Source organism: Girardinichthys multiradiatus, chromosome 13 (genome assembly GCF_021462225.1).
Source record: "Girardinichthys multiradiatus isolate DD_20200921_A chromosome 13, DD_fGirMul_XY1, whole genome shotgun sequence".
Taxonomy (NCBI): Eukaryota; Metazoa; Chordata; class Actinopteri; order Cyprinodontiformes; family Goodeidae; genus Girardinichthys; species Girardinichthys multiradiatus.
Window position 1 is genome coordinate 15,770,169 of NC_061806.1, and position 13,596 is coordinate 15,783,764.

A 13,596-nucleotide genomic window follows, 5' to 3' on the forward strand; every position below is an offset into this window, starting at 1 on the left:
GTATAATATTTAGTTTTCTCATTTCAGTTATTTCCTGCGGAGACCTTGGCACACCACCAAATGGTCACAAGATTGGAACTTTGACTGTTTATGGAGCCACAGCAATTTTCTCCTGTAACACAGGATATACCCTGGTGGGATCTCGGGTACGGGAGTGTATGTCCAATGGGCTTTGGAGTGGAACACAAGTCCAGTGTCTAGGTGAGATCCACAGTCCAAAAACATAATAACATTAAAAAAGGCCTCAAGTGTACCGTTTTCCTTTCCCTTTTATGTTCACAGCTGGCCATTGTGGCACTCCAGAGCCAATAGTTAATGGCCAAATAATTGGGGAGAATTACAACTTTCGAGGCAGCGTTGTTTACCAATGTAACCCAGGGTTTCGTCTTATTGGTGTGTCAGTGCGAATCTGCGAACAGGATCACCGTTGGTCAGGAAACACCCCTGTTTGTGTTCGTAAGTTGCCTCTCCAATCAGAAATGTGTTTATAAAACCCTAGATGGTGGAATATGCTTAAAGGTCCTGAAAGGTCAGACCTTAATTGCTGTGTATTTGTTATTAAGAAACTTGTTCTTAGCTATTGTTTTAAGTGTGTTCAATATTTGATATGTTTTATCAACAGCAGCTTGTGTCCATTTTCTTAAGAATTTGACCTATAACAATGACTTGAACTGTCCCTTAACTCTTTCAGCAATCACATGCGGCCACCCTGGAAACCCTACGTTTGGCATGACCCAGGGAACCCAGTTCAACTTAAATGATGTTGTGCATTTTGTATGCAATACTGGATATGTTCTGCACGGAGCTGTTAAATCTACCTGTCAGGCCAATGGACAATGGAACAACGCCCTACCTAAGTGTAAAAGTAAGTGCCAAAAAGATTGCCAGTGCATTTATGATTTCACCAGAATTAAATGGATAAAAAAAGCAGCAAGGCCTTTATTTTGCAGCAGTATGATTTTTAAAAGCAAGGACATTATATTAGAAAAAAAAATTTTCCATACTTGGAAAAAAAATGTTTTTTGCAGACAAAATAAGTTTTTCCATGTACAATGTCTTTGAAAAAAAATATTCATACTGCTTGAGTTTTTTCAGATTTTGTCATGTTATGCATGGCTTTTCACTTGTATTATTGAAATTTTATGTGATAAGCAACGCAAAGTAATGTGACAAATGGAGGGTTAATTTGTTTTTAACCCCCTTACTCTTACAGCCCATAAGAAATTCCAGTCCATTGAATTACCTTCAGAACTAACTTATTTATTAAACTGAGACCACAAGGGTGATATTCCAACTCAGTAAGTTTTGTTAGAGAACATTAATGAGCAAACAACACTGTGAAGACCAAGGAACACAGAAAGGTCAAGGATAAAGTTGTGGTGAAGTTTAAAGTAGGGTTAGATTATGCAGCAATATCCCAAGTTTTGAACATCTTATGCAGCACGTCACCCTTAAAGCACAAATCTCATGATGACACATGGCAGTGGTAGCATCGTTTTGTTGGGATGCTTTACTTTAACAAGGCCAGAGAAGCTTGTTTGTTTATTCACTTCATTTGACAGTTACCATGTATAAGAGCATTCATATCAAAGGGAAATATGATTTCTACCCCATTATTGCTCTCAGAGTTCATTTCCATCTGCAGTCCTTCACTTACAAAAACATGTATCAGACAGGAACAGTACAAAAAAAACTTAAAAGCTCATGAGAGAATGGATGGAGGTAAACACAAGATGGTACTGGAAGGTGTTAAAAAACTTGAATAATGCTGTTCAGATGTTCTCCATTCAATCTGACTGAGGTTGAGCTGTTTTGCAAACAGAAATATTTATCACAGATCTGCAAGCTAATAAACCCCAAAAATTTGCATCAGCAAATGTATTGAAATGTTGTTAAACAACGTGGTTTCCCAGGGGCTAAAAAGAAGTGCATTTTTAAAAAGAAATCTTTAAAATTAATGTGTTATATTCCTCCTTACAAATTTCACTCTATTTTGTGTTTTTGTGTTAGACACATAAAATCCAAAAAAACTGCATTGAAGTTTGCAGTTGTAATATGAAATAAAACGGGGAAAAAAAGTAAAAATGTTGAAAGAAAAATATCTAATTTTCAAAGATGTGCTTAGGGCCTATGAATTTATTTTTATATGTTCATCTGTTGGTGTGGGTAAGTATTAAATTGTCTAATATATCTTCTTTGACCACAGGTCACCTTAATCATAGAGAGTGTAGAAATGAAGCAGAGAGGCACCCTGGGGAGAGGGAATTTAACTGTCTTACATTTAGGGGAAGCTCAAATGAAAAATTAAAGAAGAGTCCAGTTTATTTAATTACATCAGCCTCAGTCAAATGGTCCGTGGAGGTTCCAGATAATATTTCCAATTGACATTATTTCCTCTCACCGTCAATGCCTCTTTTATCCCCTAAGGCGCACATGTGTGAGGGAAACAGTGTTAGTTAATAGCCATGCAGAGACAAATCCAAAGACAGACACCAGATCCTTGAGGATGTATGAAAGACAGCAGCCTGTGGAGACTTGCGTCTTGAATTTTGTTCTGAATAAGAATTACTCAGCTCTGCTTCGCCTGAGTGAAACAAAGCCTTTTAATTTGGCAGTGTTTTTTGCAACAAGCCACATATCTATGTATGAGTCGTTTCTATCTGAAGGCTTTGTGACAGGAATAGACAGGGGCTGCTTGTGAAGTCGGGCCCTAAATGTGAAAAGCTGTGACAGAAAAAGTGACTGATTGACTTTCGAGTTTGTTTTAAATGAGAAAAAAGGGATTTGGTGTTATTCAATACTTTTCTGGAGTGATGGAAATATAACAAATCTCACAGACATCCTTTTTATTTTTTTATTTTTATAAAGAGTTCCTTTTCCTGCTACATATATAAGCAGACAAGATTTCCTACCAAACACATGTCTTAAAATCTATTTTCTCTAGCAGTGACATCATATTAAGATCAACCTTGTTTTAGCACAGATGCAGAGTCTTAGATCCATGTTATATGAAGATTGTGTACTTTACTAAGTTTTTGTGTGAATAGATGTGAGCGGCTGTTTTGATATCTATTATCCTCACTTTTGATGTGAAGACACAAGCAGCTTACAACTCTTTTTATCAGTCAGATTTATTACATTAATTACAGCTATTGTGACACATTTTGTAAAGTGTGGGCCTCGCTCTTTCTTCCTGAGCAACAAAACTCTGGTTGCATCCTCTTCATCCATCTCACTCTTAGTCTCAGCTTTCAGTGGGAGAAAAACAAATGTGAACCAGAAAACATTGGTGAACAAAGAGCATTATAAAGACCAAGGAAGGTCAGGGATACCGTTGTAGAGACGTTTAAGGGGATAAAAGATTACAAAACAATATCCCAGGCTTTAAGCATCTCAACAAACACTGTTAAATTTATCATTCGGAAACTGAAATAGTAGTACAACTATAAAGCTATCGAAACATGGCCTTCACCTAAACTGATAGGCAACACACAAACATCCCAGCACACACTCATTCACACACATTAGGGCAACTTAGAGAGACCAATTAACCTAACAGTCATGTTTTTATGTTTTTGGACTGTGGGAGGAAGCCGGAGTACCCGGTTCTCCGTGCAGCCCCCATATGTACATATATGTTTACACTGTATACAGGGGTTGGACAATGAAACTGAAACACCTGTCATTTTAGTGTGGGAGGTTTCATGGCTAAATTGGACCAGCCTGGTAACCAGTCGTCATTGATTGCACATTGCACCAGTAAGAGCAGAGTGTGAAGGTTCAATTAGTAGAGCACAGTTTTGCTCAAAATATTGAAATGCACACAACATTATGGGTGACATACCAGAGTTCAGAAGAGGACAAATTGTTGGTGCACATCTTGCTGGCGCATCTGTGACCAAGACAGCAAGTCTTTGTGATGTATCAAGAGCCACGGTATCCAGGGTAATGTCACCATACCACCAAGAAGGACGAACCACATCCAACAGGATTAACTGTGGACGCAAGAGGAAGCTGTCTGAAAGGGATGTTCGGGTGCTAACCCGGATTGTATCCAAAAAACATAAAACCACGGCTGCCCAAATCACGGCAGAATTAAATGTGCACCTCAACTCTCCTGTTTCCACCAGAACTGTCCGTCGGGAGCTCCACATGGTCAATATACACGGCCGGGCTGCTATAGCCAAACCTTTGGTCACTCAGGCCAATGCCAAACGTCGGTTTCAATGGTGCAAGAAGCGCAAATCTTGGGCTGTGGACAATGTGAAACATGTATTGTTCTCTGATTAGTCCACCTTTACTGTTTTCCCCACATCCGGGAGAGTTACGGTGTGGAGAAGCCCCAAAGAAGCGTACCACCCAGACTGTTGCATGCCCAGAGTGACGCATGGGCGTGGATCAGTGATGGTTTGGGCTGCCATATCAAGGCATTCCCTTGGCCCAATACTTGTGCCAGATGGGCGCGTCACTGCCAAGGACTACCAAACCATTCTTGAGGACCATGTGTATCCAATGGTTCAAACATTGTATCCTGAAGGCGGTACCGTGTATCAGGATGGCATGCACCAATACACACAGCAAGACTGGTGAAAGATTGGTTTGATGAACATGAAAGTGAAGTTGAACATCTCCCATGGCCTGCACAGTCACCAGATCTAAATATTATTGAGCCACTTTGGGGTGTTTTGGAGGAGCGAGTCAGGAAACGTTTTCCTCCACCAGTATCACATAGTGACCTTGCCACTATCCTGGCTTAAAATCCCTCTGACCACTGTGCAGGACTTGTATATGTCATTCCCAAGACGAATTGACACTGCATTGGGCGCAAAAAGGAGGCCCTACACCATACTAATAAATTATTGTGGTCTAAAACCAGTTGTTTCAGTTTCACTGTCCAACTCCTGTATATATATATACACACACACACACATACATACATTACTCATGCGAAGAGGTTGACAAGGTGTCCCACCATTGATTTGGACTCAAATAAATTACTTCAGCTCAGCTTCCCCTCTCACCATTATACTTTGTATTCCTTTCATTCCTTTCCTTCTTTCTTACACACTGAGCCACACAGAAAATGTCCAAGAGGTCAGCCTGTTTAGACAACTGTTGGAACCCTTTTCAGCCCATGATGCATGAGCATATTTGATGAAAGCCGACTTCCAAGATCGGAATGCCCCTCACTGAAACAGCTCCACAGCTTCAAATACACTTTGTAGAGTTATTATGCAGTAAGTTGTAAATGATGGCACCACAGGTCAGCACTCTACTGGGAGGAATACATTATAAAAGATTTTTTGCGGGTGATTTAGCATAGCTGGACAGCTTGGGAGCATGGAAATGAGCAAGCTTTTACACACATTAGCATACAGTAGGTTCAGTTTGGCTGGAACAAAAACATATTCATAGGAGTGAAGCTGGCAGCGCAAGCTGGGCTATAATAGCTACAGGCAAACCCACAGTGTGTTTTGGAAGCCATTAGTGCTTTGGCACCAATATATACATGTATGTATAGGTTAAATAGCAACCCTGGCTTTGCTGACTTTAATGAGATAACGGCTCATGTACTGTATGAGATAGCCAAGATTGGTTGTGATTGTTACTGGTTAACACTCTGTTACAATAATAATATAGGCTACTGTATTCCCTATAATTTGTTTCACATTTATTTCCCTAACTACCTGTGTGAGCTCTCCATCCATCTCCTTTGCTGTCTCTCAGCCAGCAGGAGACTATTTTCAGATGTGATATACAAATGTGGTTTAAACAAACGATTTTTCACTGAGGTGCTTATACATTTTTTCCCCTTCTGCTCCATTAATGCCCACAGTTGTAAATTGCACAGAGCCAGGCCATGTGGAGAACAGCATTAGACAGGTATTGTCCAGTGGGCCACATCGGTACAGCTTCCAGACAACGGTGACCTACCGCTGCAACCCTGGCTATTATCTGCTGGGAACCAGCTCCATCTCCTGCCAAGGAGATGGCACTTGGGACCGCTCCTTACCCAAATGCCTGTGTGAGTAAAAGTAAAATCAGCAGTTTTTTTTTTTTTTTTTTTTAAATACTTTGTAAAAGAAGATGATTTAAATTGAACATTTTTACATTTATATCAAAGATGCATGGATTGTTTTTGTTTGTTTTTCCTTATCTCCATTTAAGAGCTGCACATTTTTCTAGCATTCCTGCCAAGAGCAGTAATTCTTTATATAAACTGATCAGTAGCTGTAAGACAGAGTTTGGAGTTGACATGTTTCACTATTTGCTATCCTGCATTAGCAATTTACACAGTTTGCATGGCTTACCATTAATACATATAAACCACAAGCATTGCATGTATTCCTTAAACAATATCGATGTGACTTTAATGATAAGGTTTTGCAAAGGCCACAAACATCACCAAATCCAACATATCCCAAAGATTAAAACAATGAAACAGCAACTTTGCCGTTAGACTTTCAATCTTCCTGGTATCTGCTAAATTTGATTCCAGACAAATTGCCAGTTTGATGAAATACCCTCAAGGTGGGTACAAACTGACATCCTTTGACAGAAGGCTTTCTTTTATATATTTAAAAATGAAGATGGTAAAGAGGTGATGGATGATCAGCACCTTCCAAACTCTAGGTCTATATTATAGCAGTCTGAATGAGCAGCCATAATGCCTCCGCAGAATATACAGTTTCTTTTTAAATAGCTTTCTACACCTCTTTGTGTTTCTTTTGACTTGATATTTTCAAATCTCATTGATACTGAAAATAGATAATTACCTTCTCTTCCTGCAGAAACCACTTTAACTCCGAAGAGTATTGTTGTTTAGCTTGACTTGGTAGCACTTGGTAGTGGGTTTACCAATGGAGAATAAAACATTTGATTTTTGAGTTACCAAACAGACAATCAATGGTTAGGGCTGCTCAAAATGAAAATTATCACCAGCTGGTTTCAATAAGTATGTCTAATTTATGCTAAAAACACAGAATAATCACACTAAATGGAGGTTTTTAAAACTTGTCTCCTTACTTTTCTACTGTGATTGGACAGTGGTGCTTTGTGACCGCCCCAGCATGCCTCCATACGCTCAGATCTCTGGTGACCGTCGAACAGTGGGCTCAGTCATTCGCTACAGCTGCATGGGCCAACGTAACATCATTGGAAACACTACCAGAATGTGCCAGCTGGACGGGCAGTGGAGCGGCTCACCACCACATTGCTCTGGTATGAAAAACTACACCAAAACGGAATGGTCACTAAGCGTTACCAGTCCATCCAAGTCTATCTGTATTCTACCAAATGACATTTTCTAAAAGACTTCAACTTAATATTCAAAATCTCCTTAAATAAGAGTCTTGAACAAGCAAAAGTATTATCCTGTCTTAGGTTAGTCACCATCCTCTTTCAATTTTTTATTTAACATTTAATTTATTCAGCTGGGATCTCAACTCCCATTTATATAGATGCCTTTATACAGCATAAGCAACAAATGAAGACTTTGAGTGGCATCTGTTTATAGGATATTTACAAAACAGTTGGATCAAAGATGGGGGTACCCGTCTGCTCTACAGACATCAAGGGTAAACGGTCTCCTCCATAAACTTGTTTTAATTTGTGCTCATTAGAGTGAGAACTATCAATGCTTGTTTATGATGCAGTATAAAAACACAGGCCCCCATACTCCTCTACCTCAACAACTATTTACTTCAGGGCTTCAGTGCGTCACACATTAAATGACCCAAGCATCCCCATATGTTCAAACACATATTCACACAGATGGGATAGAAAAGTGAACAAACGCAGATAGTTTTAGGGAGGTATAAAGTTGTACAAGCAGGCACACAAGCTGTTTGAAAGTAAAGTCGCACTCTGACAGTTCAATGTCATTACATATGATATTCACGTATGTCCTACAGTTGTTTTCTGGTGTTCTCTCAATGGACAATCAATTCTTTCATTTTAATTTTGATGTTTATCTTAACTACAGCACCATGTAAAAATATTCATACCCACTTAAACGTTTTCACATTTTGGCATGTTACTACAAACTTGTATAAAAAGGTATTTTGTTGTAATTTTATGTGATATGTAAAGTAGTGCATAGTTGTGAAACCAAAGACAAATGATACATGGTTTTCAAAATCTTCTGAATATATAAAGTCTCAAATGTGTTCAATGTACTTGCATTCAAAAACCATTAGTCAACATTTTGCACAACCATGTTTTGCTGCAATTTTAACCTCAAGTCTTTCAGGGTATGCATGTATGAGCTTTGAACATCTAAAAACTGAAGATCATGTACATTCTTCTCTGCCAGTTTAAGCTTAAATTAAGCTTTAATTTTAAGCTTAGCCAGATCTGATTAGGAGCATTTACGAACAGCAATCATCAAGTATTACCACATATTTAGGATTTAGATTTAGGTTTAGACTTTAACTGGGGGAGTCTAACTATATAAATATGTTTTGATCTAAACCATCCCATATTAACCCTGCCTGTATGTTAAGTGTTATTGTTCTGCTAAAAACTAAACCACTACCCTAGTCTCAAGTCTTTGGCAGCCTCTTAGTGTTTTTTTTTTACAGGTATGCCCTGCATTTATCTCCATCCATCTTCCAAAAACCTCTGACCAACTTCCCTGTACCTGCTGAAGAAAAGCATCCCCACATCATTATGCTGCCACCATCATGTTTCACTGTGGGAACTAAATCAGAGTTATATACAGTGTTAGTTTTCCTCCACTCATAGCCTTTTTCATGTCGGCCAAAGAGTATCATGTTTGTCTCATCTGACAAGAGCACCTTCTTCCTTGTTTGCTGTGTCTCCTATAAGGCGTGTGGTAACCTTTAAATGGTGCTTCATAAGTCTGTCTTTTAACAATAGCTTTGTCTCTTTTCTATTGAGGTCAGTTAAAGGTTAGATTTGAGGAATGACTAATGATTGTGTCAACAAATTCTCCCACCTGAGCTGTGGGATTATGTACAGGTCCTTCTCAAAATATTAGCATATTGTGATAAAGTTCATTATTTTCCATAATGTCATGATGAAAATTTAACATTCATATATTTTAGATTCATTGCACACTAACTGAAATATTTCAGGTCTTTTATTGTCTTAATATGGATGATTTTGGCATACAGCTCATGAAACCCCAAAATTCCTATCTCACAAAATTAGCATATTTCATCCGACCAATAAAAGAAAAGTGTTTTTAATACAAAAAACGTCAACCTTCAAATAATCATGTACAGTTATGCACTCAATACTTGGTCGGGAATCCTTTTGCAGAAATGACTGCTTCAATGCGGCGTGGCATGGAGGCAATCAGCCTGTGGCACTGCTGAGGTCTTATGGAGGCCCAGGATGCTTCGATAGCGGCCTTTAGCTCATCCAGAGTGTTGGGTCTTGAGTCTCTCAACGTTCTCTTCACAATATCCCACAGATTCTCTATGGGGTTCAGGTCAGGAGAGTTGGCAGGCCAATTGAGCACAGTGATACCATGGTCAGTAAACCATTTACCAGTGGTTTTGGCACTGTGAGCAGGTGCCAGGTCGAGCTGAAAAATGAAATCTTCATCTCCATAAAGCTTTTCAGCAGATGGAAGCATGAAGTGCTCCAAAATCTCCTGATAGCTAGCTGCATTGACCCTGCCCTTGATAAAACACAGTGGACCAACACCAGCAGCTGACACGGCACCCCAGACCATCACTGACTGTGGGTACTTGACACTGGACTTCTGGCATTTTGGCATTTCCTTCTCCCCAGTCTTCCTCCAGACTCTGGCACCTTGATTTCCGAATGACATGCAGAATTTGCTTTCATCCGAAAAAAGTACTTTGGACCACTGAGCAACAGTCCAGTGCTGCTTCTCTGTAGCCCAGGTCAGGCGCTTCTGCCGCTGTTTCTGGTTCAAAAGTGGCTTGACCTGGGGAATGCGGCACCTGTAGCCCATTTCCTGCACACGCCTGCACACGGTGGCTCTGGATGTTTCTACTCCAGACTCAGTCCACTGCTTCAGCAGGTCCCCCAAGGTCTGGAATCGGCCCTTCTCCACAATCTTCCTCAGGGTCCGGTCACCTCTTCTCGTTGTGCAGCATTTTCTGCCACACTTTTTCCTTCCCACAGACTTCCCACTGAGGTGCCTTGATACAGCACTCTGGGAACAGTCTATTTGTTCAGAAATTTCTTTCTGTGTCTTACCCTCTTGTTTGAGGGTGTCAATAGTGGCCTTCTGGACAGCAGTCAGGTCGGCAGTCTTACCCATGATTGGGGTTTTGAGTGATGAACCAGGATGGGAGTTTTAAAGGCCTCAGGAATCTTTTGCAGGTGTTTAGAGTTAACTCGTTGATTCAGATGATTAGGTTCATAGCTCGTTTAGAGACCCTTTTAATGATATGCTAATTTTGTGAGATAGGAATTTTGGGTTTTCATGAGCTGTATGCCAAAATCATCCGTATTAAGACAATAAAAGACCTGAAATATTTCAGTTAGTGTGCAATGAATCTAAAATATATGAATGTTAAATTTTCATCATTACATTATGGAAAATAATTAACTTTATCACAATATGCTAATATTTTGAGAAGGACCTGTATCTCCTCCAGAGTAACCATGGGCATCTTGGCATCTTTGGTTCTCATGATGCAGTTTATCTGTTCTCTAACAAAACTCTGACGCTGTTACAGAGCAACTGTATTTAGGTTGACATTAAAAAACACACAATTTACTTTATACACTCTATTAGTGATTATGGGTCTTGTGAAAGCAATTGGTTAGGTTGGGGGCTGAATACAAATATATGCACCATTTTCCAGATTTTCATTTCTAAATTGTGTTTAATTTTTTAATTATTTGTTATGTTTAATTTGTCTATCACATAAAGTCCCAATAAAATACCCTGTAGTATGTGTTTACAATGTAACACATACTTCTAAGTTTAAGGGGTTTAAATACTTTTGTAAAGCATTGTATGTGGTAATACAATGTTCCTTGTTGTCTTGTAAAGTGAATAGTGAGCATAGTAGCTCTCAGTGTTATGAACAAAAGATCTTGAGGTATTGAAGCAAGTTATATTATTTTTTGTTGAACTATGATGTTAAAATCCACATCATATTTTGAACTTTGTGCAACATAAAGAAAACAGCAAACTTAACTGGCAAGATAAAAATGTACTAGGAAGGAAATTATCATTTTCTCATTGGATCTATATGGGAAAATACATGTCTTCAAAACTACTGGTTTCCATTCTTCTAATTACACAATTATGCATTAGTCTGCGGAATTCCTTTCTGATGCATGCTCATTTACAAATGTTATCTGTGTGTGATTTTTGCTTTATCATTGTAGGGGAATCAAATGGTCTATGTGGGGATCCAGGCATACCTGTTCATGGCATTCGTCTTGGAGATGAGTTTACTGTGGGCAGTGTTGTGCGTTTCAGCTGTGAACCTGGTTATGTTCTAAAGGGTTCACCAGAGAGAACATGTCTAGCCAATGGCACATGGCTAGGAACACAACCAGAGTGCCATGGTAAGGAATTTGTACTTTGTTTGCTAAAACGTTTTTTGGTTTTGCAGTTACTTACACTACTTTTGGGCACATCCACACAAAAACTCGGTAGGAGACCCATAATATAATGAATCATTAAATGTTCTGGTTTGGTATTTACTGCAAGGGGAACAGAGGCATAAATAGAAAAATGATGCATGGTTTTAGTGTAAATTATCACTAGAGACGTGACTTGAAACGTTGCTGGAAAGCAGCATCTAGATGTGTAAAAAGGCAATATTTGTTCTGTTTAGGAAGTAAGCCCGATACCCTATTTTCTCTGTTTTGCATTTGGTTAGTCACCTTTATACATTTTTCCTTAGAAAATGATTTTATTCGTTACTGTGAATCGAATTCTTCAAAGATTTGCAAATATAGAAAACTCAAAAATTCTACAGTTTTTGCAATTATTTAAAATCTTATTTTAAATAGCAATTGTCCCATTTGGACATCAGTTTCCAAACGTTAAACTAAACCTCAAAGTGCATGTCAAGTGAACACCTAAAACCAAAGTTCTATGGTCATTTCCATGCATATGTGTGAACAGGTAAATGGGAGTCAAGTGAATGAATAAACTTCAAAACAAGAATTTATATACATTTTTCTTTTGTTTTCAAATTAATGAATAATTAATTACATAGCAGTAAATATTCCCTCAAGGAGCAACCAGAAAGTTTATTTAGGTTTTTTGCAGAGTATTGCATTAACTTTTCTGAAGACACACGAGAAAAATATTTCTCTGATGTGAGTATTCCCAGAATCATGCCCGTCTTACAGACCATGTCCGGTGGAGCTCACAACTCTCTATACTCTAGTTCACCCCCACTTCTACCTCCATCTTACAGCACAACTGTCCCATGCCTCACAATATGTGTGTTATGCTCACTAGCCAAGGTTGCCCACCTGTTCTCAGTTGGCAGGGACTTCAAGGCCCAGGCTACATCGGGTCTTGATGGGAGGGCGATGCCCCCAGGGTTCTGATGGCTTGGGGCAAGCTGGAGACTGTAATGATCAGAGCTAGCGGCTGGACAGTGAGACGCCAAGGGATTTTCCGTGTGAAGGATATGTCCATCAAAGCAGAGTTGCTTACAAAGTAGGATTTCCAAAAATGTAATGGTGGTAGGAGTAGGCAGTTGAAAAAGCGGGCAAAGAAAATGGAGAAACAAGCTACATCAGGAAGATTTTCAGACAGGCAGCATTGGAAGTAACTGAAAATAAATGACAGGGTGAAACATCTCAGTCAATAAATAAAGACCAATCGGATTACATATAATGACGTTTGTTAACATTTGACACAGTTTTATCACTGGAGACGTTAGGCTTTATGTTGTTGATATGTTGACTCAACTAAGACATACTAAAAAAAAACTAGTTTTTGAAGTTGGTTTGTATCCAAACTGTGTAAACAGCTTTTCATAAATTAAAAATGTACTTTCAGTACTGGTCTCACGAATTTGGACAGTACATCCCTTCTGATTCTCTCTTGTAATTTATTTTTTCTTTAACAGTGATTTCTTGTGGAAATCCGGGAACTCCACGAAATGCCCAGATCCTTGTTCATGATGGACTGACTTTTTCCAGATCCATCACTTACAGTTGCAGGGAAGGTTACTACTCTACTGGACTGCTTACTCGACACTGTACTGTAAATGGGACCTGGACAGGCAACATGCCAGAGTGCTCAGGTAATTACCACCTTTTTGTATTTCAATAGAGTTGCTAAGATCTTTACTACATTCTGTACATAAGGTATCTTCAAGTGTTTGGGGTTCTGAATGGGATCACCTAAAAATAAAAACTATTTTTGAGTCTGTTGCTTTTGGTTTTTAAAGTCCTGAAGCTTTTTCCATATAGATGTGGAGAGAACAGAATGTGTCTGGGGTTAGTGAAGTCAGTTGCAATGAACCTGGCTTTCTTCTAGAGTCTGCAGGTGTAAATGTCTGTAAGAGAGGGCAGCTGTGATCCAATAACGTGTTCTGCTGCCCTCCAACAGGTTCTTTCTGTTTTCCCGTGAGCAGCTTGAGAACTACACAGTGCAGCAATACACTAGGA

At 39.1% G+C, this 13,596-nt stretch overlaps 1 protein-coding gene across 1 annotated transcript in view; it reads left to right on the forward strand.

The window, feature by feature from the left end:
• Positions 1-13,596, forward strand: part of csmd2 (CUB and Sushi multiple domains 2) — a 358,433-nt gene that overhangs the window by 303,245 nt on the left and 41,592 nt on the right. Inside the window, exons 53-59 of the mRNA XM_047382994.1 lie at positions 28-201; positions 283-456; positions 692-865; positions 5,837-6,025; positions 7,048-7,221; positions 11,344-11,526; positions 13,053-13,229. Coding sequence (XP_047238950.1) covers positions 28-201; positions 283-456; positions 692-865; positions 5,837-6,025; positions 7,048-7,221; positions 11,344-11,526; positions 13,053-13,229 — 1,245 coding nt within the window. The remainder of the gene's footprint in view (positions 1-27; positions 202-282; positions 457-691; positions 866-5,836; positions 6,026-7,047; positions 7,222-11,343; positions 11,527-13,052; positions 13,230-13,596) is intronic.